Here is a 23,242-nt window from a genome sequence, read left to right on the forward strand (position 1 = left end):
GATAAAGGGAGACCAGTATTATAATAAGATTTTAAAAAGGCATTTGCTAAGGTGCCACATAAAAGGTTAAGGGGCAAGATTCATGTGGTTAGAAGTAATATACTACATCAATGAAGTACTGGTTAAAGGACAGAGAACAGAGAGTAAGGGCAATTGATACACAGTGCAATGGCAGGTTGCAATAAGTGGAGTATCACCTGACTAAGTGCTAGCCCCTCAGCTATAGATAGAATCCACATTAATGAATTAGATACTGAGCCCCACAGCAATTAACCAAGACTTGTCAACAATATTGTTAGGTGGCAATATCAGCTGAAAAAGAAGATACATGTAAAGGCAGGTTAAGTGAACAGTCAACAAGGTAGCAGATGTGTTATCATGTAGGGAAGTAAGGTGTTATTCATTTTGGTATTATATTGTAATAGGAGACAGAGTCTAAACTTTAGATCATTAACCTTCAGAGCAGAGAAATTTCACATCAATCTTCAACGGTTAAATCCTTATTCTGTGACAATGGTCCCTAGTTCCAAATTGTCCAGTTCAGTATCTATTCTGCCCTCCTAAAAGGTTTGCACACTTCAATTTAACCACTGACCATTCTTCTTAACTCCCAAGAACATTACATATTATCTCACCTCACAGGATAGTATTTATACAGGGAATAATTCTACAATAACTACAGTTTGTGGTATCTTCAAGGTAATGAAACATTAAAATTGCTCCACAAGTAGATGACATTAGGGTAGATGACTAATAATTTGTCCAAAAAGGAAGCTTTGAAGAACATTTAAAAGGAAAAAAGAACAGAGTGTTACAGATTCCAAGAGCTTAGTGCCGGAGCAGCTGAATCAACAGTGATGGAGCTATTATAATAGAGGGTGCTGAAAAGATCAGAATGGAGAAATGGCAGACAACTGGGATGGGTGCAGGACTGGAAATGTTTAGAAATACGGAGAGCCAAAGCCATGGAGGAATCTGAAAAAAAAAGGATGAGAAACTGAAAACTGAGGAGATGCTTAACCTAGTGTTAAATGCACGTCAGCAAGTATAGGGATGAAAGCCTTTGTTGTACTCCTTCTGTGATAAGGATAGAATTTCTCAGGTAATGAGACCAGACTAATCATTGTCCCTGGTGTGTGACATCACTAAAGCCCAATACAATTCAGTTACAGAATTAGTGAGTAGCTTTAATTGGGGTAGTCACTCCCCAACTATCCAAATTTCAGGGAATTCAAATCTACTTTGTAAACGGTCTTCGTAATTTAACCATTTGAATGCAGGTGTCATTCTGGTAAATCTGCACCACACACTGCCCAAGATTAATAAAGCATTATCAAAGCATGATGCCAAAACCAAACAAGTATCCAAATTTGGTCAAATTGGAGGGTTACACCCAAAAGATGGCCAGAAGAAATATGAACGCGAGTAAGGCATTCTGCCCCTCTAGCCTGCTCTGCCATTCAATAGGATCATGGCTGATGCAACAGTCCTCACATCCACTTTCCTGCCTTTTCCACATAACACTACTCCCCAACTGATCAAGAATCTATTTCAGCCTTAAATATACACAAGGAATCTGCCTTCGCACAGCGGTCTGTGGCACGGTGTTCCAAAACTTTTCAACTCTCAGAAGGAATCCCGCATTTCAGACTTAAATCAGTACCCTTTACTCTGAGTGTGCACCCTCTGGTCCTAGAATTTTAAAACAAACGTCTCACTAGAAAAAAAAATCTGCAGTCACCTCTTCACGGTCGATAAAATCCTGTACGTTGGAGGAAATAATCCAGAACATGTGGGATTTACAAACTTGACCGTCTGCTCAAACAAAGCTTCTAGGGAACTTAATACCATGCAGGTCAACAAAGTAAAAGTAAATAGCATAATGGGAAACAGACAGCAAGAGCTAAGGAAATCTGATCAAAACTCCTGGAAACACTGTCAAGCTTTGAAAAGTAAACGGTCAAATTTTGGCTATATGAAGACATTTTTACCACCGGTTTGAGAGGTTTAGACCATGTACGTTACAACAAACATTTTAGGGCTATAGTCACTGTCCTTTTCCCCAATGTCCATGTTTTGTTTGACCTTTTATACTTGAGGGTCCCTTTAGACAAATCCAAACTCAGAAGCAGTGGATCAGTTGACAGTCTTCCAATTCTCATGTAATCTCATGCCGATGGAATTTACAGCAACAGTTTTCATTTATTGATCGCCAAAATATTACAAAAATTCACAGCAGCATAATCACACAATTTAACATCAAGCAATATAAGGAGGAGTTAAATTCTAATGAGTATCGCAAAAGAATGGAAAGAAAGGCAGAGTGTTTGAAAGAGGAAACAGCAGAGCTAAGGGCCCTGGCAGCTGAAAGCATATACGCTAATAAGAGAACAATTAAAATAAAGGGATATCCAATCGGCAAGATTTGAAGGAACACAGATCTCAAGAGGGTTGAGGAAATGGGGGGAGGAGCAGGGCTGTAGGAGTGAGGTTGAGAATTTGAATTTAGACTCTGCTTATAATGAAGCCCAATATTAGGCAGAGAGAATACAGCAAATGAAACTTGATGCTAGTTAGTGGATGGCAGCAGCTTCGGATGAGGATTAATGAGAGTCACCAGCTAGGACTGCTGGACTGGTCATGCCATAAATATGACATAGAAACAGGTCATTCAGCCCAACTGGTCTACACCAAGTATGTACAGCATCTGAACTCCTCCAAAACTACTGCATTTCACCCCATCAGCATGTGTTTTTATTCCTCCCTGCCTTGTATAATTATCATATGTATTAGAATAATAGTCAAATTTTTATGTTTTAAGGTTAAATTTATGGGGTCAACTATTACATGGATACTACTTTTGAGTGGCTGAAATTCATACCGTATCATTAGCAGAAGCCCAAGTGATCTCTAAATGAATAAGAAAAAAAAACAACGAATTACAATAATTCTGAAAACCCCAGAGCAGAATGCGACAGCCAGCTGACTGACACATAAGCGTTGATCTGTTATCTGTGAAGAACTAGGGTCCACTTTAACATGAGCTATATGAAAAATTCTAGACATTTTCATCAAAAATAGGGGGTTGGCTTTTACATGAGATCGACTATTACTAAAGTATATACGGCACCTAACTTCCCTTTGCAGTTGATCAATGAAGGACATGTTTACTTTGTCTAAAACAGATGAGGTGGAAGGCTGGAGTCAAATCAGTTGCGCTATTGAGAACCTGTAACATCTGAATTCAGCAACCTTCATCAGGGACAGCTCTGTAAATTCTCAGCAAAGCCATGCAATACAGCGTTTCATATAAACAAAGCCTAGTGTATACATTGGACAAGTTTAAGTAAATAGGACCTACACAGTGCTAATACATTTTAATAAATGTACTAAGCTTTTATCATGTCCATTAGTTCCTTTCATTCTTTTCAATTAGAATTCAATACTTAGTTTCTATGCTGTAGAATCTATGTCAGTGTTTACGCTGGAGAATCCTCACTTTCCTACATCTTACCCTGCCAGCACATCTTTCTATTTCTTTGTCCTACACGTATTAATCTAACTTTTGTCTTAACTATATCTATTGTATTCACTGCAACTACTCTCATGGTGATAAGTTCCGCATTTTCACCATTTTCTCGGTTAAGAAGTTTCTCCTGAATTCTACTAGATTTCTTTTATTAGTGATTATTTTATATATATGGCTCTTACTTTTCATTTCCAACACAAATGAAGACATCTTCCCTGATATCGTGCTACTACTTGCCCCCAAAATGAAAATGCAGGAGAAACATGCAAATGGTTACAACTCAAGAATAAGAAATATTCAGCGCATAATAAAGACTATTATGTAATACATTGCTAGAAGTATTAAATACGTGTTTTAGTACAGGCCGGTCTGCTGTAACGAATGTTTCATTAATGCAAGTTCACTATAACATGATTGAGAAACCGTGTCCCCAGTTTGTCAAAGAGCAAACTTTTAAAGCATGCGTTGGTTATAATGCAATTTCAGCTCCATCAGTTTAGATGGTGCTGCTATGATGCAATTTTGTTGTAACATTGGTTTACACAAGAATGGAACTAGCACGTTATAGCAGAACTGACTGTAATGTCAACAATTAGGTTTAGAACAATAATGCCATTTGTAATGAGGTACAATGGAACTGAACAAGGTTATATTAATTCTCAACTCAGTCCTTACTTTAATAGGACATGACAACATACCAAGAGTGGAAGTTGTGAAGCTGTCTAGAAGCACATCTCCAGGAGTATTTGATGTATCCTCCTCCTCATCTTGAAGCTGTCCAATCTGCATTGCTGAATACTGACTATCTGTCCCGTCAAGTACCTGGTTCAAACAAGCAGATCCAGTGTTTATTTGCAGTAACAGGTTTTGCATCACTTGCAGCATTTTCCTGTTAATTGAATCCTCATTGCTTCCCACTTCCTTCCAATAAAGGTGCTGACCACCCACCTGATGGTTGCACGGACCAGTAATCATCTTATCTAACTGATGACAGCTCGGAAGATTAGAAGTATAAACCGGTGGAACATTTCCAAAATCAAGAGGCGTTTATAATCAGGCAAGTGGTCTGTCAGATTGTCTTGTTGTTAGAAGAGAACAATAGCAATGTCTTCAGATAAAAGCAGATTGATTTCTCCAGGAAGAGATAGCGATTGAGGCTAATTATATTCCAATTATGAGTGTAAAACCAAGTAGCACCTATTCAGGGATGACTGACATTACCCAATCAATTATAATGGTCCTTATTTGAGAGTGCTGATATCATTATGTAGCCAAGAGAAAAAAAGACTGTCGGCACAACAGAATCCATGAATTCTTCAAACAAAAAAAGAAATTTTAACTGTCTTTTGCCAAAGAAGAACAGAAACAGTTGGAGAAAGTCAGTAGGTCTGACAGCGTCTATGGAGAGAAACACAGTTAACATTTCAAGTCCAGTGACCTTTTGCGAGACGTAGTGACTGAACTTGAAACATTAGCTGCTTTTCTCTCCACAGATGCAGCCAGTCCTGCTCAGTTTCTCCTGCACTTCCTGTTTTTATTTAAGATCACCAGCATCCACAGTTCTTGGCTGCTTGCAATTAGTGGAATGAAGTGCTAGATTACAGTAACATTGTCATCTTGCATCAAAGGCTGTTTGCCTTCCAATTCCAATAGTTCAAGTTCAATAGTTCAATATTGGGTTTGGGCAGTGGGGGGGCAGTAGGAGGAATGGGGATAGGGATGGTGGTGACTAGAAACAGTGAAACCATACATTATTTCTGTACTGATTTATGGAATGATACAAGTGAAGAGTCTAAAAGGTGGAAATGCACAGCAGGTCAAGAGTTAAGTCAAGAGCTCCACCGGTAACAGAATGGATGAAACACACTTCTGGAACTGCTGTCACAAGTGTAGCCCACTGAAGGCTAACAACTGTAATTTTTGCAGAAATGGTTCAGAAGTGTAAACAAAAGATGCACCAGAATTAATTTTGCTATCACTGTCAGCTGTCAATGAAAATTTAGACATCCATGATAACAGCACCAGCACGTGGGTATTACAAAAGGTAAAAACCAACAGAAGCAAACAGCAATAACGACACAATATCTCAAAAACATTAGTAAACATATATTTCAATTAACAGACACATTTAAGAAGATAGAAATAGCTCTAATCTTGGACAAAGGCAAGATGTGTGAACATGAAGCTATATATTCTATTCAATTCTCAAGACAGCATCAGACTGAAAGATTTGGTCAAAGTCGTCTCATGTAGAAGAAACTTTTTACTTCACATACTTCAGACTCCATTAAAAATCTTCTTAGCATGCCTTCTCAACAATGAAAAACGTTTGCACTCTGAAAGCCCCCAATAAAAAAAAAAATCAAAGACGGTCACTGCAACTTCCAGGAAAATCCAACTTAACTTCTCAAAGCATTCAGGCCAGCATGCAGCAGTGGTGATGTGGGCCAGCACCAGCAAACCATGCACACTCAGCTCCGGAATTCAATCAAGATGCTGTATGGAAGGGTCACGTTGTGGCCAGTCGTTTATTCAAGGGGTCCAGCAAAAATAACGGCATAGTGATGGAAGTCAGTGGCACAAGGAGAAAGGAGGTTAGGAGACTTGGCAGTGCAATACAATGGTAAAAGTCACCACTGAAAGTCGACTGGAGGGGGGCACAAATTGAGACTGTCAGCACAGGAGGAGAGTCACCACTCAGATGCGAGGAGGGATAGGAAAGAGCAAAACTGTGAAGTGAAACGGAGGTAATAAGACACCACAGAGGAAATAGGTGGTGAGGAGGGGGGGGGGGGGGGGGGGGGAGAGAGTTACGAGAACAGGATAGGGGAGGTGGGAGGGAAGACACTGAGATCAGAGGTGGAAGGTGAGAGACTGAATGGGAAAGTGACATGAAAAATAATAGTAAGAGGAAAAAAAAAAGTGGAAGAATCACTTTAGGCCACATGTGCAACTTGCGACCAGCATCAGACGATGTTCAGAAGCCAGAAGCCCTCACAGCCATAGGTGGGTCAGAGCAGCAACTTTGGAAAGGAGTTTTTTTTTAAAACAAAAGTATTTCAATGGGTACAAGCTGCTGACCTTGTCACTGCTACTAGCTGAGGAACTGGTGGAGAAAGTGGTAGTATCCAAGTCTGAGCCCTCCATGGGGGAGCTGTGAGAGATGTCAGGACCCTCAGTGGAGGACTGGGAGCCCCCCTCAGCCCGCTGCACACTTACAAGCTCAGAACTGTCGGATGGGGTCACGGCTGAATCTGGGCCCTCGGTGGTCTGCGAGCTCTCACTGAGTGGAGATATGGCCTGATTGGTCCTATCGTTCTGGTCTACGTTAGTGTCTGACTGAATGGTGCTGATCTGGCTGGAACTTTGGCTCAGTGCCTCGTCAACCTCCCCTTCAACTGCGAGACCTGTCAAGTCTGATGTCGCTGAACTATTGAGATCGACAGACTCAGCAGTCTGCAATGTATGCTGAGATCGAGGCTGTTGAGTAATGATATCATGTCCAGCAGTATCTGGAATTGGGCTTGTTGACTCCAGGTTAGAAACCCCTGAAGGCGATGGAACCTCAACAGCTCCTTCACTGTTCATTGAACCTAAAAAAGAGTAAACACACATTAGCAAGTTCACATATCTATTGAATACTTTTTAAAAAATAAATACCTGACCATAATACATCACCAAATGAGATCATTCTCACTCAATTATCAAATGCAATGAACAAATGTGGTACATTATCCAATAAAAGGATGAGAACACTAGTTCTTGTGCTCAAGCCTTTGGAGTGCCATTATGAGCCTACATACATGCAGTTGTCCCACAGAACAACAAACTCTGATCCTGAATTTCCATGGGATTGTACTATCTCAGGATGTAATTTTCAGGGGAAAATGGATCCTATGACTGCCACTGCAGTTACTCCAGCAATTCCACTGATCTCTAATCTCATAGCTGTTGAGATCAAAACCCAAGAGAAAATTCAGGATCTTCAGCCATATTACGAAAGAGCATTTGTCAGCCATGAAGCTGTCAGGTTAAGCACTGATGTAGCGTTAAAGACCAGTTGTGGGGTGGAAGCAAGTTTAATGAAAGTCTTTTTCTAACAGCGCCACATGGGTTTAAGACTTTGGTCAGGCAGATCTGCTATCCCTGTGGGGAGTCAATCCAGACTCAGATAAGGTTCCTATGCTCTCAGGGAGCAGCAGGGCCGGGTGCAGACTAAGAACAGTTTCTGCAAAGGTGGGAGGAGGGTTTAAATCCTGGGTAGTGAAGGGAGAGGTCAGTGGGGAAGTGGTTGTGCAATGAGGGATTGGATCCTGTGGCTTGTTGGGTCAGGGTTTGGTTCTGGTAGGTGCGTTGTTGGATAGAATGAGGTAAGCATGTGGTCAGTTAGACAATTACTCAGGAATTAGACTATGTATTTAAGAGTCAAACTTTTCCCAAGTAACTACCCACTTAAATTCATCAGCACCTTTCAAAATCACTGATGCAAGTGAAGACTTTCAGTGGGTTACAGATGTCAATTAATTGCCCAGCAGAATGTTCAACTTCCAGGGAAGTTTCTTTGGAGTCTGCTACAATGGCGATTCTGCAAGGTCCCTATGTGCAAATCCCATCGACACTGGAGTAATAAATGGCCATTGGAAAATCCAGGCTTACAGTTCCTAGGTGGTTTTTCAGGAAGAGGGCCTGTATTTGCCTTTGGAGCAAAATAAAAGGAAATCACCTTTACGTATTATTTGCCCTGGTCAGATTTTCACAATGAAGTAGAAAACTGGGAGAGAGCTATGAGCATCAGCAGAGGAAATGGCAGGTCGGCCAGGCATGGCAAAATGAGGTCTGAACACACTGCCGATACATACCTGGAAAAGTAGCAATGCTGACCTCTGATCGGGTCTCCGGATCATCTTCAAGTCCATCCTCTTCTCCGGAAACCATTTTACCTATTAACACACAATGGGTGAAAATAAAGCTTCAAGTGTAAACAAAAAAATTTTTATGTAAACTGCCAAACATATTTAGATGTTCAAAAAGTTATCAAAAACAAATTTGAAACAAATCATCCAAACTGGTAAGCCTACAGAAATCTTCAAATTCCTAATGCATCCACACGCTTAGTACTGCCACTACTTGCTGGTGGTAAAGGGAATGAATGTTGAAGAATGTTTAATGAGGTGCCAATGAAGCACACTGCTTTGTACTGGACAGTGCTGAACTTCTAGAATATTGCTGGAAATTGGACAATATTCCATCACATGCCTGACTTGTAGACACACATGATGAGATAAGCGGTAAATACAGAGGAACCTCGATTATCCGAATGTCAATTATCCGAATTTCAGATTATCCGAAGATGATCTCAAGGTCCCAATAGAAACACTACATCAAAGAGATGTTATCAACACTGATCAAACCTTGCGTTTACAAGTGATTAAAAGTGAATTTAGCTTACTAAAATGCTACCAAAGAACAGTCCTGGACATCAATGGGAACCCAGGCATCATCTCCAAATGGCTTATCTCCTGCCCTTCTCTCTCTCACCCCCCATATTTTCCCTAGAGGTCAAGACAGGGTGTACCCTAAACTTCCCTTCCCCAGATAATCTCTCCAACATGGTCAAAAAAGTGTGTGTGGGGCTGCATGCGAGTGTGCTATTTTGTGACACTCTCTCCACCAAAGGCAGCAGTAGTCTTGCTGATTGTATCCAGTCCGGCTTGCTGTCTTCATTCTGGCAGCAGGACAGGGATGGGGACACGTGGGGGGCGCGGGGGCAGGGCAGGGCATTGCACAGTGTGCTACTGCCTAGTCTCCTGAACGGGGAGTGGACATAGCAGGTGCTCACTTTGTCAATTCCATTGAAGTGGAGCAGTGAAGGGGAGAGGCTATAGCAATGTTGCAGGCCCCTGACACACAAGTGTGTTTCTGCTCAGAAACAAACCCTGAGAGAGGGAGGGAGCAAAGCAAGCAGAGGGAAGAAAAAGGAAACTTCAGGAAATTGAGTCCCAGAGGAGAGACATTGAATCAGTTATCTGAATAATCAATAATCCAAACGAAGTACTGCCTGCCCATCTCGTTCGGATAATCGAAGTTCCTCTGTATACATAAATCCTTGAAGGTGACAGGGTAAGTGTAGAACACTGTTAAAAAGGGCATTAAAACAAGGCTCAAGTATAAAAGGAGGTACTGAGTTTAGAAAGGAATTCTAAACCTTTACAAATCAATGGTGTGATTCCAGCTGGGACAGTGTGCCCAGTTCTCTCACTTCAGGAAAGCGGTCAAGGCCTCAGCCAAAATGCAGATGATATTTCTGAGAATAATAACAGTTACAAGGAGACTGAAAGGATGGGACAAAAACAAAAATGCTGAAAAACTCTCCAATTCTGACAGCATCTTTGGAAAGAGAACAGAGTTAATGCTTTCAGTTCACTATGACTCCTCACCCTCATTGAAAGATTGAAGGACTGGAACATCCCAACATTATAGTTCCTTCTGTACCCCAAAGGTGGAATGGGGCACCAAGATAAATAACTAGTGAATTTGTTCATGGTGGTGCTAGCTGGGAGGTGAATGTTAGCTAGAAGAATTTCATTGAGCGAAGGAGACTTCTGAAGAAAATACATCTGACAATGCAGTGTCCTAGAACACCAAATTCAGCGTTGATTATCCAACAAATCCAACAAACCCTAAAGTGAAAGATCAATGGTCAAACCCCTTCCTTTTGGTGAGAATGTTGCCATGAAACCAAGATATTTACTTATATTTAATACTTATTTAATTACTTTAACTAAAGTAAATATGTATAACCTTCAATCATGCCATTACATGGTACTTTACAACATGAAAATAAGAATTTTGAACCAACAGTTCCATGCCACTATCTGCTTCACGCAATCCTGGTTCCACCCTCGTTCATCTAATCTTACCAAGATCATAAGACAAAGGACAGAAATTAGGCAATTCGGCCCATCGAGTCTGCTGAGCCATGGCTGATCAGCTTCTCAACCTCATTCTCCCTCTAAACTTTGGGCCCATTAACAATCAAGAACTTATCAATCTTGGTCTTAAATATATTCAAATGACCTGGACTCCACAGCCTTCTGGGGCGATGAATCCCAAAAGATTCACCACTCTCTGGCCGAAGAAGTTTCTCCTCATCTTTGTTCTAAAGGGTTTTCCCTTTACTCCAAGGCTGTGCCCTCAGGTCTTAGTCGCTCCTGCAAATGGAAACATCTTCCCAGTGTCCAGTCTATCCAGGCCTTTCAGTATTCTGAGTTTTAATTAGATCCACAGCATCCTCCTAAATTCCATCGAGAACAAAGACAGAGTCCTCAAACGTTTCTCATATGTTAAGCCTTTCACTCCTGAAATCATTCTTGTGAACATCCTCTGGAACAGATCCTGAAGTACAGGGCCCAAAATTGCTCACAATATTTTAAATGTAGTCTGACCACAGCCTTATAAAGCCTCAGAAGTACATTTCTGTTTTTATATTCAAGTCCTATCAAAATAAATGCCAACAATTCATTTGCCTTTCTAACTACTCACAACTTGCAAGTTTACTTCGAGAGAATCATGGACTAGGACTCCCAAGTCTTCAGATTTCTGAATTTTCTACCCATTTAGAAAATAGTCTACACCTGTATCTTCCTACCAAAATGCACTACCATACACTTTCCCACATTGTATTTCATCTGATATTTCTTTGCCCACTCTCCTAACCTGTCTAAATGATTCTGCAGCATCCCCACCTCCTCAATATTACCTGTCCCTCCACCTACATTTGCATCACCTGCAAACTTAGTCAGAATGCCCTCGGCTCCTTTAACTAGATCATTAGTGTATAACTTGAAAAGTTGTGGTCCCAACACGGACACTTGTGTAACACCACTAGTTTACAGCTGCCATCCTGCAAAGGACCCTTTTATCCCCACCCTCTGCTTTCTGTCTTGCAGCCAGCCAATCTTCTATTCATGCTAGTAATTTGCTTCTAACACCATGGGCTCTTATCTTATTCAGCAGACTCTTGCTCGACAGTTTGTCAAAAGCCTTTTGGAAGTCCAAGCTGATAACATCCATCGGCTCTCCTTTGTCTAACCTGGTCATTACCTCCTCAAAGAATTCTAACAGATTTGGCAGGCATGACTGCCCCTTGATGAAACCATGCACTTCCAAGTATTCAAAAATCTCATCCTTCACAATGGACTCCAAAATCTTACTAACAATATCAGGCAAATTGGCCTATAATTCTGCAGCTTTTGTCTCACTCCTTTCTTAAAGGGTGGGAGACCTTACCGATTTTCCACTCCTCTGGGACCCTCCCTAAATCCAGTGATTTGTGAAAGATCATTAACTTCTCCACTATCTCTTCAAAACTCTAGGGTGTAGTCCATTAAATCCAGGTAATTTATTTACTTTCAGGCTTTTCAGTTTTTCTAGCATCTTCCCCTTGGTGATGGTCACCATACTCACCTCTGCTCTCCCTCCGACTCTACTGAATTTTTAGGATGTTACACGTCTTCCACTGTGAAGACTGTGCAAAGTATTGTTCAGTTGTTCCACCATTTCTTTGTTCCCCATTACTTCTCCTCCAGCTTTATTTTTCAGCAGCACAATGTCCACTTTTGCCTCTTTTACCCTTTAGATATCTAAAGAATCTCTTCCAATCTTCTTTTATAATACTGGCTAGCTCTCCTCACATTTCATCTTCTTCCTCCTTTCTTTTATCATTGCCCTTTGTTGGTCATTGTAGGCTTCCCAATCGCCTAGCTTCCCACTACCCTTCGCCATGTTATATGTTTTCTCTTTTACTTTTATGCAATCCCTGACTTCCCTGGTCAACCATGATTGCCTCGTCCTCCCTTTAGTATGCTTCTTTTTCCTGGCGATGAAGCTCTACTGCGTCTCCTGAATTACTCTCAAACTCCTGCCATTGCTGTTCCACTGTCTTTCCTGCTAGGCTCCTCTGTCAATTCCAGCCAGCTCCTCTGTCATGCCTCTGGAGTTATCTTTATTCAACTGTAATACAGTTACATTGGATGCCAGCTTCCCCCTCTCAAATTGCATCATTCTACCATAACTTTTTCTTTCTATTCCTTTCATCACTGTGTTTACCTATCTTCCACTTAAATGCATCAATGTTACCTACCTCAATTATTTCCTGCCATTTTCAGACCTGCATTCTCATCTAGTTCCTTCTCCGGAATTACTTGTTCAATTTAATAGTGACTATTGCTACAGTCCAGAGTGGAAGCATCTTTGCATCCATCTAACTAAAACATTTCATAATCTTAAAGACATCAGACTTGGAAACAGGTTGGGGATCTTGTCAGTGCTTGCCTGCGAAGCATTTTTCCAATCTCTTTGAAATCCAGAGACTGACGGAGGCAAATTCTGGGCATGATGCTAAAATATCCGAAATTATTTTGAAAGATATTCAATACTGAACTATTCATCTTGTCCCATTCACCCACAGCTAATTTCAAGGTTGCAAAAAGTCAAAATAATGTAAAAGAGAAATGTACAAGTAAAAATCAATATGGCAGCATGCCTCCTGACAGCAGTTTCTTCATTAGTGCATGCAGATGTTTATTAGAGCATCATCATTTAATACATTTTAGAGAAATGTATCAGAAAGCTGCACCAAAAGATTTGGGAATCTTAATGCATGAATCACAACAGGTTAGCATCCAAGTTCAGCAGAAAATAGAAAAGGTAAATGGAATGCTGGTCTTTAAAGATCAGGAGTCTTGCTAAAACCAGACAAGACACTGGTCAGACAATAGCTAGAATAACGTGAACAGTCCTTCAACACCAGGTTATGGTCCAACAGGTTTAATTGGAAGCACACTAGCTTTCGGAGCGACGCTCCTTCATCAAGTGACAATTACCTGATGAAGGAGCGTCGCTCCGAAAGCTAGTGTGCTTCCAATTAAACCTGTTGGCCGAGAACCTGGTGTTGTGTGATTTTTAACTTTGTACACCCCAGTCCAACACCGGCATCTCCAAATCGTGAACAGTCCTGGTCCCCTTATCTAAGGAGAGAAAGGCAAGATTCACTAAGGTGATCTCTGGTATGCAAGCATTTCTCATGAGAACAGATTGAGCAGGTGGGTTCGTACTAATTGATTTCTGCTTACTCTTAGATTAGATTACTTACAGTGTGGAAACAGGCCCTTCGGCCCAACAAGTCCACACCGACCCTCCGAAGCGCAACCCACCCATACCCCTAACCTAACACTACGGGCAATTTAGCATGGCCAATTCACCTGACCTGCACATCTTTGGACTGTGGGAGGAAACCTGACCACCCGGAGGAAACCCATGCCGACACGGGGAGAACTCCACACAGTCAGTCGCCTGAGACAGGAATTGAACCCAGTGCTGTGAGGCAGCAGTGCCACCCACTATGTTTAGGAGAACGACAGATGACCTTATTGAAACACAAGATTCTTAAGGAGATTTGGCAGGGTAGATGCAAAGAGGTTATTTCCTTTGTGGGAGAGTCTCAGACCAGAGGGCATCATCTCAATGTTAGGACAAAGATGATGAAAAATTTCTTCAGAGGGCAGTGAATCTGCTGAACTCTTTACCACAAAGGGTCGTTCGACCTGGGCTATGAAATACATTCAAGGGAGAGTTCAACAGATTTTTTTAACCAGTAAGGGAATCAAAGGTTATGGGGAAAAGGCAGGAAAGTGAGGTTGAGGGATTTCAGATCACCATGATTTCACTAAATTGCAGAATGGACCCAATGAATTGCCTACTTAATGTTCCGAGGGTCTATGGTCTATCTAATTGGATTGGTAATGCAGTTATTCATGAAAAACACAAAACTAATAGCCATGTCCTAAAATGTGCAGTATTCTCCACATGGTATACCATGGCCCAGCAGACAATTCCTCATAGTGCAATCTAAACTAGGATATGCCTTCAAGAAGTAGAAAGGAAAAAGGAAATGGTGGAGTGGTTAGCAGGAAGTGAAATTTATATTGAGATTATCACTTCTTCAAAACTTCAACACACAGTTTAAAGTGCATTCACGGAAAATAAGTTTTCTTTCTACACCTGACATTGAACAATTTGATCCAGGAGACATGCAGTGCTTGGCAAATTGGCACCGACTGCTTGTCAGTGAAAGATGCAGCAGTGATCCTTATGTAATCAACAGCCATGAACAAAAAGGATTTCTACAACCCAAATCCTAAACATCTTTAGTTTGGAGTCAGCCATTTTCAACACCAGTCAATTAAGCTCCATAATCAAAGTTATAGTTACTGGGTGGTATCTGCTATCACTGCAAACATAGTGCTAACAGAGTGACAATTTCACCTTCCTCCAAAGTTAAAAATCACACAACACCAGGTTATAGTCCAACAGGTTTAATTGGAAGCACACTAGCTTTCGGAGCGACGCTCCTTCATCAGGTGATTGTGGAGGGCTCGGTCGTAACACAGAATTTATAGCAAAAATTTACAGTGTGATGTAACTGAAATTATACATTGAAGAATTGATTGTCTGTTAAGCCTTTCATCTGTTAGAATACAGTGATAGTTTCACTTCTTTCATGTGTAAATCACAAAACCCTTTTTATATAAAAAGTTGCATTCTCGGGTTAGCTGTTAACAATGGTGATAACTAGACAATGTGTTGAAGGTGTTAGCCCCTTGTGTTCTCTGTCTATGACCTGATGTTTAGATTGATTCCAATCTAAAAAGTGAGATAACGGAGTTTTACATAAATTCATGCAGTTTTTGAGCTCAGAGTGTGACATGAATCTGTGGTTTTTGAGCAAAGTGCATGTAACTTTGTACCAAAAAAATTCACCACACAATATATATGTGTGTATGTGGGTCTTTGTCTGTCTGTGTGTCTGTCTGGGGTGGGGGTTGTGAGTGTGAGAAAGTGTGTGAGAGAAAGTGTGTGCGCGCGCGTGCGCGTGTATGTGTAGTGAGTGCAGAGTGTCTTAAATCTGTGAGGGGGTGCATGTGTGGGAATCTGTGTGTCTATAAGGGTGTGTGTGGGTGTCTGTGTGCGCGTCTGTGTGTATCTGTGTGCGTGTGCGCGTGTGCGTAGGAATATCTGTGTGTAGTGCAATGGTGATCACCTGTAATGTGACATGAACCCAAGGTCCCGGTTGAGGCCCTCCCTATGGGTACCAAACTTAGCTATCAGCCTCTGCTCAGCCACTTTCCTCTGCTGCCTGTCCCGAAGTCCACCTTGGAGGATGGTCACCCGAAAGTCAGAGGCTGAATGTCCAACTGGGAGGGAACCCTCCTGTCTGTTGATTGTTGTGCGGTGCCCATTCATCCGTTGTCGTAGCCTTTGCTCAGTTTGCCCAATGTACCATGCCTCTGGGCATCCCTGCCTGCAACGTATAAGATAGACAATGTTGGCAGAGTCACACGAGTACCTGCCATGTGACTCAGCCAACCCTCCCATCGTGTCGGGAAATGGGACCCTATGTGAGAATCTCGCTGGCTATGTGGAAGGCATCTTGAAACGTATTGTACAGGGGATCCCCAGCTTCTGTCGCGACACTATGGATTTCTTGGGACCTTGGGTGCATGTCACATTACAGGTGATCACCATTGCACCACGCACACGCACACATATAGACACACACCCCCCCAGACAGACAGACACAGACAGACACACACACCCCCAGACAAACACACAGACAGACAGACAAAGACCCACATATATATTGTGTGGGGTGAATTTTTTTGGTACAAAGTTAAATTGCACTTTGCTCAAAAACCACATAAATTCATGTCGAACTCTGAGCTCAAAAACTGCATGAATTTATGTAAAACTCTGTTATTTCACTTTTTAGATTGGAATCAATCTAAACATCAGGTCATAGACAGAGAACACAGGGGGCTAACACCTTCAACATATTGTCTAGCTATCACCATTGTTAACAGCTAACCCGAGAATGCAACTTTTAAAAAAAGGGTTTTGTGATTTACACATGAAAGAAGTGAAACTATCACTGTATTCTAACAGATGAAAGGCTTAACAGACAATCAATTCTTCAATGTATAATTTCAGTTACATCACACTGTAAATTTTTGCTATAAATTCTGTGTTACGATCAAGCCCTCCACAATCACCTGATGAAGGAGCGTCGCTCCGAAAGCTAGTGTGCTTCCAATTAAACCTAGTGTTGGACTATAACCTAGTGTTGTGTGATTTTTAACTTTGTACACCCCAGTCCAACACCGGCATCTCCGAATCATGACCTTCCTCCAAAACATGGATAATCCAGGTTTACTTAACTTGGCAGAGTCTCTCTCACATCCAGTTACTTTCAATAATTTATAACATTGTTGTCACAATGATATTGATGCCACTAAGCTACATGAAAACTTGTATTAAAACTCATTGGGTGATTCAAACCATTAGTTAAAAATCACGCCACACCAGGTTATAGTCCAACAAGTTTATTTGAAAGCACTTGGTGTGGCATGATTTTTAAACTTTGTCTATCCCAGTCCAACACCAACTCCTCCACATCATGGCAAACCGTAAGATTTGCATGCATAATTTTTAATGTTATTTGGTGAGAGTTTGGGTTTCTGGTTTTTTTTAAGTGAGCATCTAGTAGGATTTTCAGTAAATCTGAAATTATGCATTTGTGCATTCTCAGTATTTCCATGGTGATTTATTTTGAAAACAACTTTGAAGCCTGGCTGTAAAGTGAATGGGTTTTGTGCACAAATGAACCTTGGTTAATTTTAGATTTTTTGTCACCCAGCTAGTAAATAGTGGAGCTTCAAAAAGGTTTGTAACAGTGTGACGGAATTTGTTTTCCTGTAAGTCAGGGGGTGTGTGTGAATATGTTATGCACGTGCCGTTGAGGGGTGGGGGGGATGCTGTGGTGGAAAAGAGAGGAGAGGGAAGTTTTTTTGTTTCATGTTTGACCTTTACTGAGGCAACCGTGTGATTCCTTAGAACAGGATGGCTGAGGAGAGACTGATCAATATACTGAATTAGATTACCTTAGACAGAAGAGAGTTATTAATCCCAGAGCAGAAAAGTAAGGGATTAAATACTTGAAGTGATTGCTTAAAGTGGAGGACATGAAGCTCAGACGTATGGTAACTCCAAGAAGAAGCTATTGCAGTTCAGTGTACGTTATTTGGAGGTGTTAAGCACAAGGATATTGGAGTGATGATTATACAAGTGGTGTTTTGGGAACTGTACCATGGTGCATTTTGGGTGCTATACAAAAAAAAACTGTATTTTTCTGTTTAATTTATAAAGAAGTGCTTTGGGATTAAATGCGATTTACTTTTACTTTGTTTGAAATTATTGAATATTATAAATCTTAATTGAATTGATATTATAAATCTTAATTGAATATATTTTCTGAGCTGACCAATGTTAAAGTTCACTTGAGAATGTAACTTTTTTAAAAAAGTTCTGCAATTTACGTATGAAAGAAATGAAACTAACATCGTCATTCCAACAGATGAGAGATTTAAACAAACAATCAAGGCATTTTTCTACGTATAATTTCAGTTACATCACACAGTAAAGTTCTGCTATAAATTCTGTGAGTTACAATCACGTACTCCACAACCACCTGATGAAGGAGCAGTGCTCCGAAAGCTAATGCTTCCAATTAAACTTGGACTATAACCTGGTGTTATGTGAAAGCAAAATATGACCTATTAAGCCAGATACCTAACTGGGATCTAACTTGCCCAGCAACAACATCAACGGGATCAAAATGAGCTTGAATAAAGCAGGGCACAGACTCTTATGAACCTAATTCTTCTATCAATCACAGTACTGATGCAGCTTTCAAGGCACAAAGCAAGTTGGAGAAGGTAAAATTTTGGGCATTTTCCTGAAACATGAAAATTTCATCTATTGTTAAAAAGTTTCACTGAAATCCAGCCTTGCAGTTTCTAATAAAAAACACAAAACTTGTGAAGGACACAAGAATGAACAGCACAGCTTGAAATTCATAGTTCAATAATATATATTGTAAGGATTGTGGATAATCACCTTTATGCTTCCTGAGGACAAGAGGACTGCCTGGAGAACCCCCTCCAGCTGCATGCAACAGAACAGAAGAAAAAAAGACAAGAAATATAGAGCCATAAAAACAGACTGAACCCACAATGAAATATACAGCCATGAAAAGGAGACTGCAACCCACAATTATTACAAATGGTAACCCACACAAAACAGATCTAAAAGAAAAGTCAGAAAGAAAATCACTTTCCTTGCCCATTTCCCATGCATTCAGCATGTAAACAATCCTAACAATTCTCATTTATAGGTGTAGGACACTTCAAATGAGAAATTAGAGTTTGTTGCAATATTCCTCCATTACACTGTTCAATGTATTGCCATCTGTCAGCTGAAGAGTTTGCATTCTTAGCACAAAACAACTTGCTCTCACTACGACTTCAACAGAAAAGAATGACCCAGAAGCAGTGATATACTGAGTGGTGATCAGTAACCTGCAGGACATCAGGAGAGGAAGAATGAAACAGAAAATTATTTGAATCATGACTGTCCAGAAAGATGAATTACTTTGAATTCCTCCTGGTCATTCACAAATCAGATCAAACTGCAAAACTGGCCCAAACACACAGTGTGAGAACTACTACCTTCTTGGCAAAAGATAGGAAGTACCATAAAGAATTAAAGACTATTGGTTACTATTAACCAACTACTGTAAGAGTTACAAAGGGTAAATTGGAGGAATATTTGGGCGGGGGAGGGGTGAGGAAGTTTTAAGCTTTGAAAAGGGCTGAAACAAACTGGATTGATGAATGCAAGTTATAAAACATTCATTTTGGTTGAAAGTCTGAAACCTTCAAATATTTAAATTCAAGGTATTCCCTTCCCAGTCAAGTAGCAAGCTGATTTTGAATGCTATCTCCTTCCCTACACTGTCGCTAAATCAAAATACTGGAACTTCCCAGCATCACTGAGGATGTACTTACACTGGATGGACTTCAGCTGTTCAAGGAGATAGTTTACCACCTCCTACTCAAGGGCAATTAGGGGTGGGCAACAAATACTGGCCTTGCCAATAACAAGCACATCCCACTGAAGAATTTCTAAAAGTGTTTCAAATTAGGCATGTAAAATGGTTCTGGGAACATTATTTCCAATCCCATTACAGCAGATGGTGAAATCTGAATTCAATAAACTCTGAATTCAATAAAAATTTAAAAACCTTAACTTACCAGAAATAAAAATTTTAAAAGCTGGCAACTATGTAAACACATCCACAAACATTCAGTCCTTTTACCAGCAGTAGTACATACCATCTACAAGATGCATTGCTTGAAATTCACCAAAAGGTTCTTTTACAGCATCGTCGAAATACATTGCCACTTCCACTTAAAGGGCAATGGCAGCAGATATACAAAAACCACCACTCCTTCATCCCAATTGTTCCTTCAGTGCCAAAACCAATAAGACGCCAAAATCTTAAAACTTCCTCCATAGCAGCATGGTAGATATACACCCTAAGACTGCTGTTCAAGAAGGCAGCTCACCACCACACTCTCAACAACAATGCCAACACATATTGGAAAAGCTGATGGTGTTTTTTGTAAATTCATTCACAGGATGTGGGCATTGCTGGCAAGGCCAAAATTCTTTGCTCGTTCATAATTGTCCATAGTCAACCACATTCGTGTCTGTGGAGTCACATGTATGGTGAAAGGACACAAGTGAACCGGTTGGGGGCTGGTGGTCATCGTCGTCGTCGTCTCCTCCTCCTCAGATATCATAGGGCAATTTAGTATGTCCAATCCACCTAACTTGCACATCTTTGGACTGTGGGAGGAAACCGGAGCACCAAGAAAACCCACACAGATGCAAGGAGAACATGAAGACTTGATACAGACAGTTGTCTACAGCTGGAATCAAACCCAGGTCACTGGCATTGATAGGCAGCAGTGCTAGCCACTGAGCCATCCCTATTCAGGGACATGTCAGCATTGCATTCTAATTATTTTATTAGTGTACTGTTTTAAACTCCTCTCTTCACATCTTTATTTAAAATTATTTCTGAGAGATTATTTGTGTCTGCCACAGTGAAAACAGATGCAGAGTTTCTGTGGAAGTCATTTGCCATTTCCATATTTTCTACTTTTAATTCTCCAGACTCATGACAGGAGTGATGCTCACTTTGGTTCCCACTTTCCTTTTTAAATACCACATTTGGCTATAACTATTGTGGATGTTGTTCAATTAAAATAACTCAACTACTTATTTTTCATTTCCATCTAGTCTTGTAAGATTAACAGCCTAACTCCAAACTCAAGTCCAGTAATCCAAATAATGTTTTGGCATTTTCTATGTGAAAATTCTTTGCGACAATGAATGCTTCAATTCAATAAATTACAAATGCTCCAAGCCTACAAAATCATGAAAAAAGGAAGATCACAGATCTTTTACGGACACAGCAATCTGCGTGAATCAAGCAGACCAGGAAGCACTGCCATGAAGGATATGCATTACTTCACTGTAGACTCCTGAGCATGCAAAAAAAAGAACTTCTATTGCTTACATTGCATCCCACTTCTCAACATGACTCTCACGGTGCTCTCTTCCCACATCAGCTAGAGGCCATGAGGGCAAGGGTGCAGAATAAAAGCATAGCGACATTAAAAAGGGTCTTGCACAGAAAGATAAATCAATACTGAATTACCAAAGCCAAAAAAACAACAAGGAGGGAAATTTATTCAGTGGGTTCTCAATATTTGGAACGTACAGCCTATGTGAGAGCGAGCACAAGTATTTCAACCTCCTTTATGCACAGATGGTCAAAACTAAGTACTAAAAAAATTCTGCAATGTTCGCATACCCCACATTAGTTTATTCAAATTAAAGCAGCACAGTAAGAGCTACACAATTACTGTAAAAGAGCACATTAAATTTATAGTGAATATTAATACAACACCTTAATAAATTACCATGTACCTTTACTGGCTTCACTTTAAAAATTAACACAGCAATGAAAAAAGATCAAATATTTTGATTGCTAGACTGTTTCCTATTTCTCCTATTCTGACCTTTGCACTAATCTTTCTTTCTCCTCCTTTACTTTGTTAATTGTTTCAACAGGTCAGGGAGCATCCAAGGAGGCAAATCGACGTTTCGGGCATGAGCCCTTCTTCATGCCCGAAACGTCGATTCTCCTGCTCCTTGGATGCTGCCTGACCTGCTGTGCTTTTCTAGCAACACATTTTCAGCTCTGATCTCCAGCATCTGCAGTCCTCACTTGCTCCTAATTGTTTCAACAGTACTGCATCATAGACATCAGCATCTTGTTAAGAGTAACTGTTCCTGTGTGAGCTGAGATAGAGTCTGAGATTTGTTTGGGGGGGGGTTCAAAGGAGTTGAGAACATACTCTCAGTAAAGCCAGATTCTGACTTCACCTCATGTCCACACTTTCCAACCCTAACCCAGGTTGCTGAAGCTAATTGTCATAAAGACAATTGCTGTCACAATTAAAACAAGTAGATTTGGTATCTATCAGCCAACTCAAATAGCATCAACTCTGCCCTTACACTGACTGCTGGAACAGAAAGGCCTCCAAACATTTTAAGCTAAAGTTACAAACCTAATATTGTTCTGCTTCAAGTGCTACGGTTACATCATTGACAAATCAGAACTAACAAATCAATAGAAAAGACTTGAAATATAGAATTTGCTGCAATTGGGATCAAGGGCAGAATAACCTTTCATACTGTAGTATTCTGATGGTTATATATCGATATTAAACTGGAATAACAGGAGCTGTTGCAAGAAAAGACACTTCAAACAAATATACAGCCACATTTCTGAATGGAGTGTTGGTTACTGGAGAGATGCTAAATTGTCTAGAAGACATCTAAGGATTATATGTACACAATAAAGGCTTTTTATGCACTGAAGAGATCAAGGGTCATGGACAATCGCAATGTGCATTCACACACAGGGAACATCCAGAGTGTAAAAGGCTTCAATTCACATTGACTGAATAGTAAAGACTGACTTAGAGTCATAGAGAAGTACAGCTCATCCATGCCGCCCAGATATCCCAACCTAATCTCGTCCCATTTGCCAACACTTCGTCCATATCCTTCTAAACCCTTTCTATTCATATACCCATCCAGAAGCCTTTTAAATGCTGCAATTGTATCAGCTTCCACAACTTCCTCTGGCAGCTCATTCCATACAGGCACAATCCTTTGCCTGAAGAAGTTGTCCCTTAGATCCCATCTTTCCCCTCTCACGCTAAACCTATGCTCTCTAGTTCTGGATTCCCTCAACCCAGGGACAAGACTTGGACTATTCATTCTATCCTTGCCCCTCATGATTTTATAAACCTCTATAAGATCACCCCTCATCCTCCGACACTCCAGGGAAAACAGCCCTAGCCTTTTCAGCCTCTTCCTATAGTTCAAGTCATCCAACTCTGGCAATATCCTTGTAAATCTTGTCTGAACACTTTCACGTTTAACAACATCATTCAGATAGGAAGGAGACCAGAATATTCCAAAAGTGGCCTAACCAGTGTCATGTACAGTTGCAACATGACCTCCCAACTCCTATACTTAATGCACTGACCAATAAAGGAAAGCATACCAAATGCCTTCTTCATTATCCTATCTGTGACTCTACTTTCAAGGAACTGTGAACCTGCACTCCAAGGTCTCTTTGTTCAGCAATACTCCCCAGGACCTTACCATTAG

General features: G+C 40.7%; 1 protein-coding gene across 16 annotated transcripts in view; it reads right to left on the bottom strand.

Moving 5' to 3' along the window:
- Positions 1–23,242, bottom strand: part of htt (huntingtin) — a 295,347-nt gene that overhangs the window by 212,670 nt on the left and 59,435 nt on the right. For 7 of the 16 annotated variants that reach the window (XR_015751247.1, XR_015751248.1, XM_087974297.1 and 4 more), the window contains exons 10-13: positions 18,542–18,589; positions 8,389–8,469; positions 6,611–7,122; positions 4,228–4,351 (exon numbers count right to left, since the gene is read on the bottom strand). Coding sequence is in view for 14 of the 16 variants with exons in the window: in XM_087974297.1 (XP_087830423.1) it covers positions 4,228–4,351; positions 6,611–7,122; positions 8,389–8,469; positions 18,542–18,589 (765 nt within the window). In the remaining 2 variants the exon portion in view is untranslated. The remainder of the gene's footprint in view (positions 1–4,227; positions 4,352–6,610; positions 7,123–8,388; positions 8,470–18,541; positions 18,590–23,242) is intronic. The other 9 variants (XM_087974291.1, XM_087974280.1, XM_087974334.1 and 6 more) reach the window with 3 other exon arrangements.

Source organism: Chiloscyllium plagiosum, unplaced genomic scaffold (genome assembly GCF_037043375.1).
Source record: "Chiloscyllium plagiosum isolate Xiang-an unplaced genomic scaffold, Cpla_swu_hap1 HiC_scaffold_2, whole genome shotgun sequence".
In the NCBI taxonomy this organism is placed as follows: Eukaryota; Metazoa; Chordata; class Chondrichthyes; order Orectolobiformes; family Hemiscylliidae; genus Chiloscyllium; species Chiloscyllium plagiosum.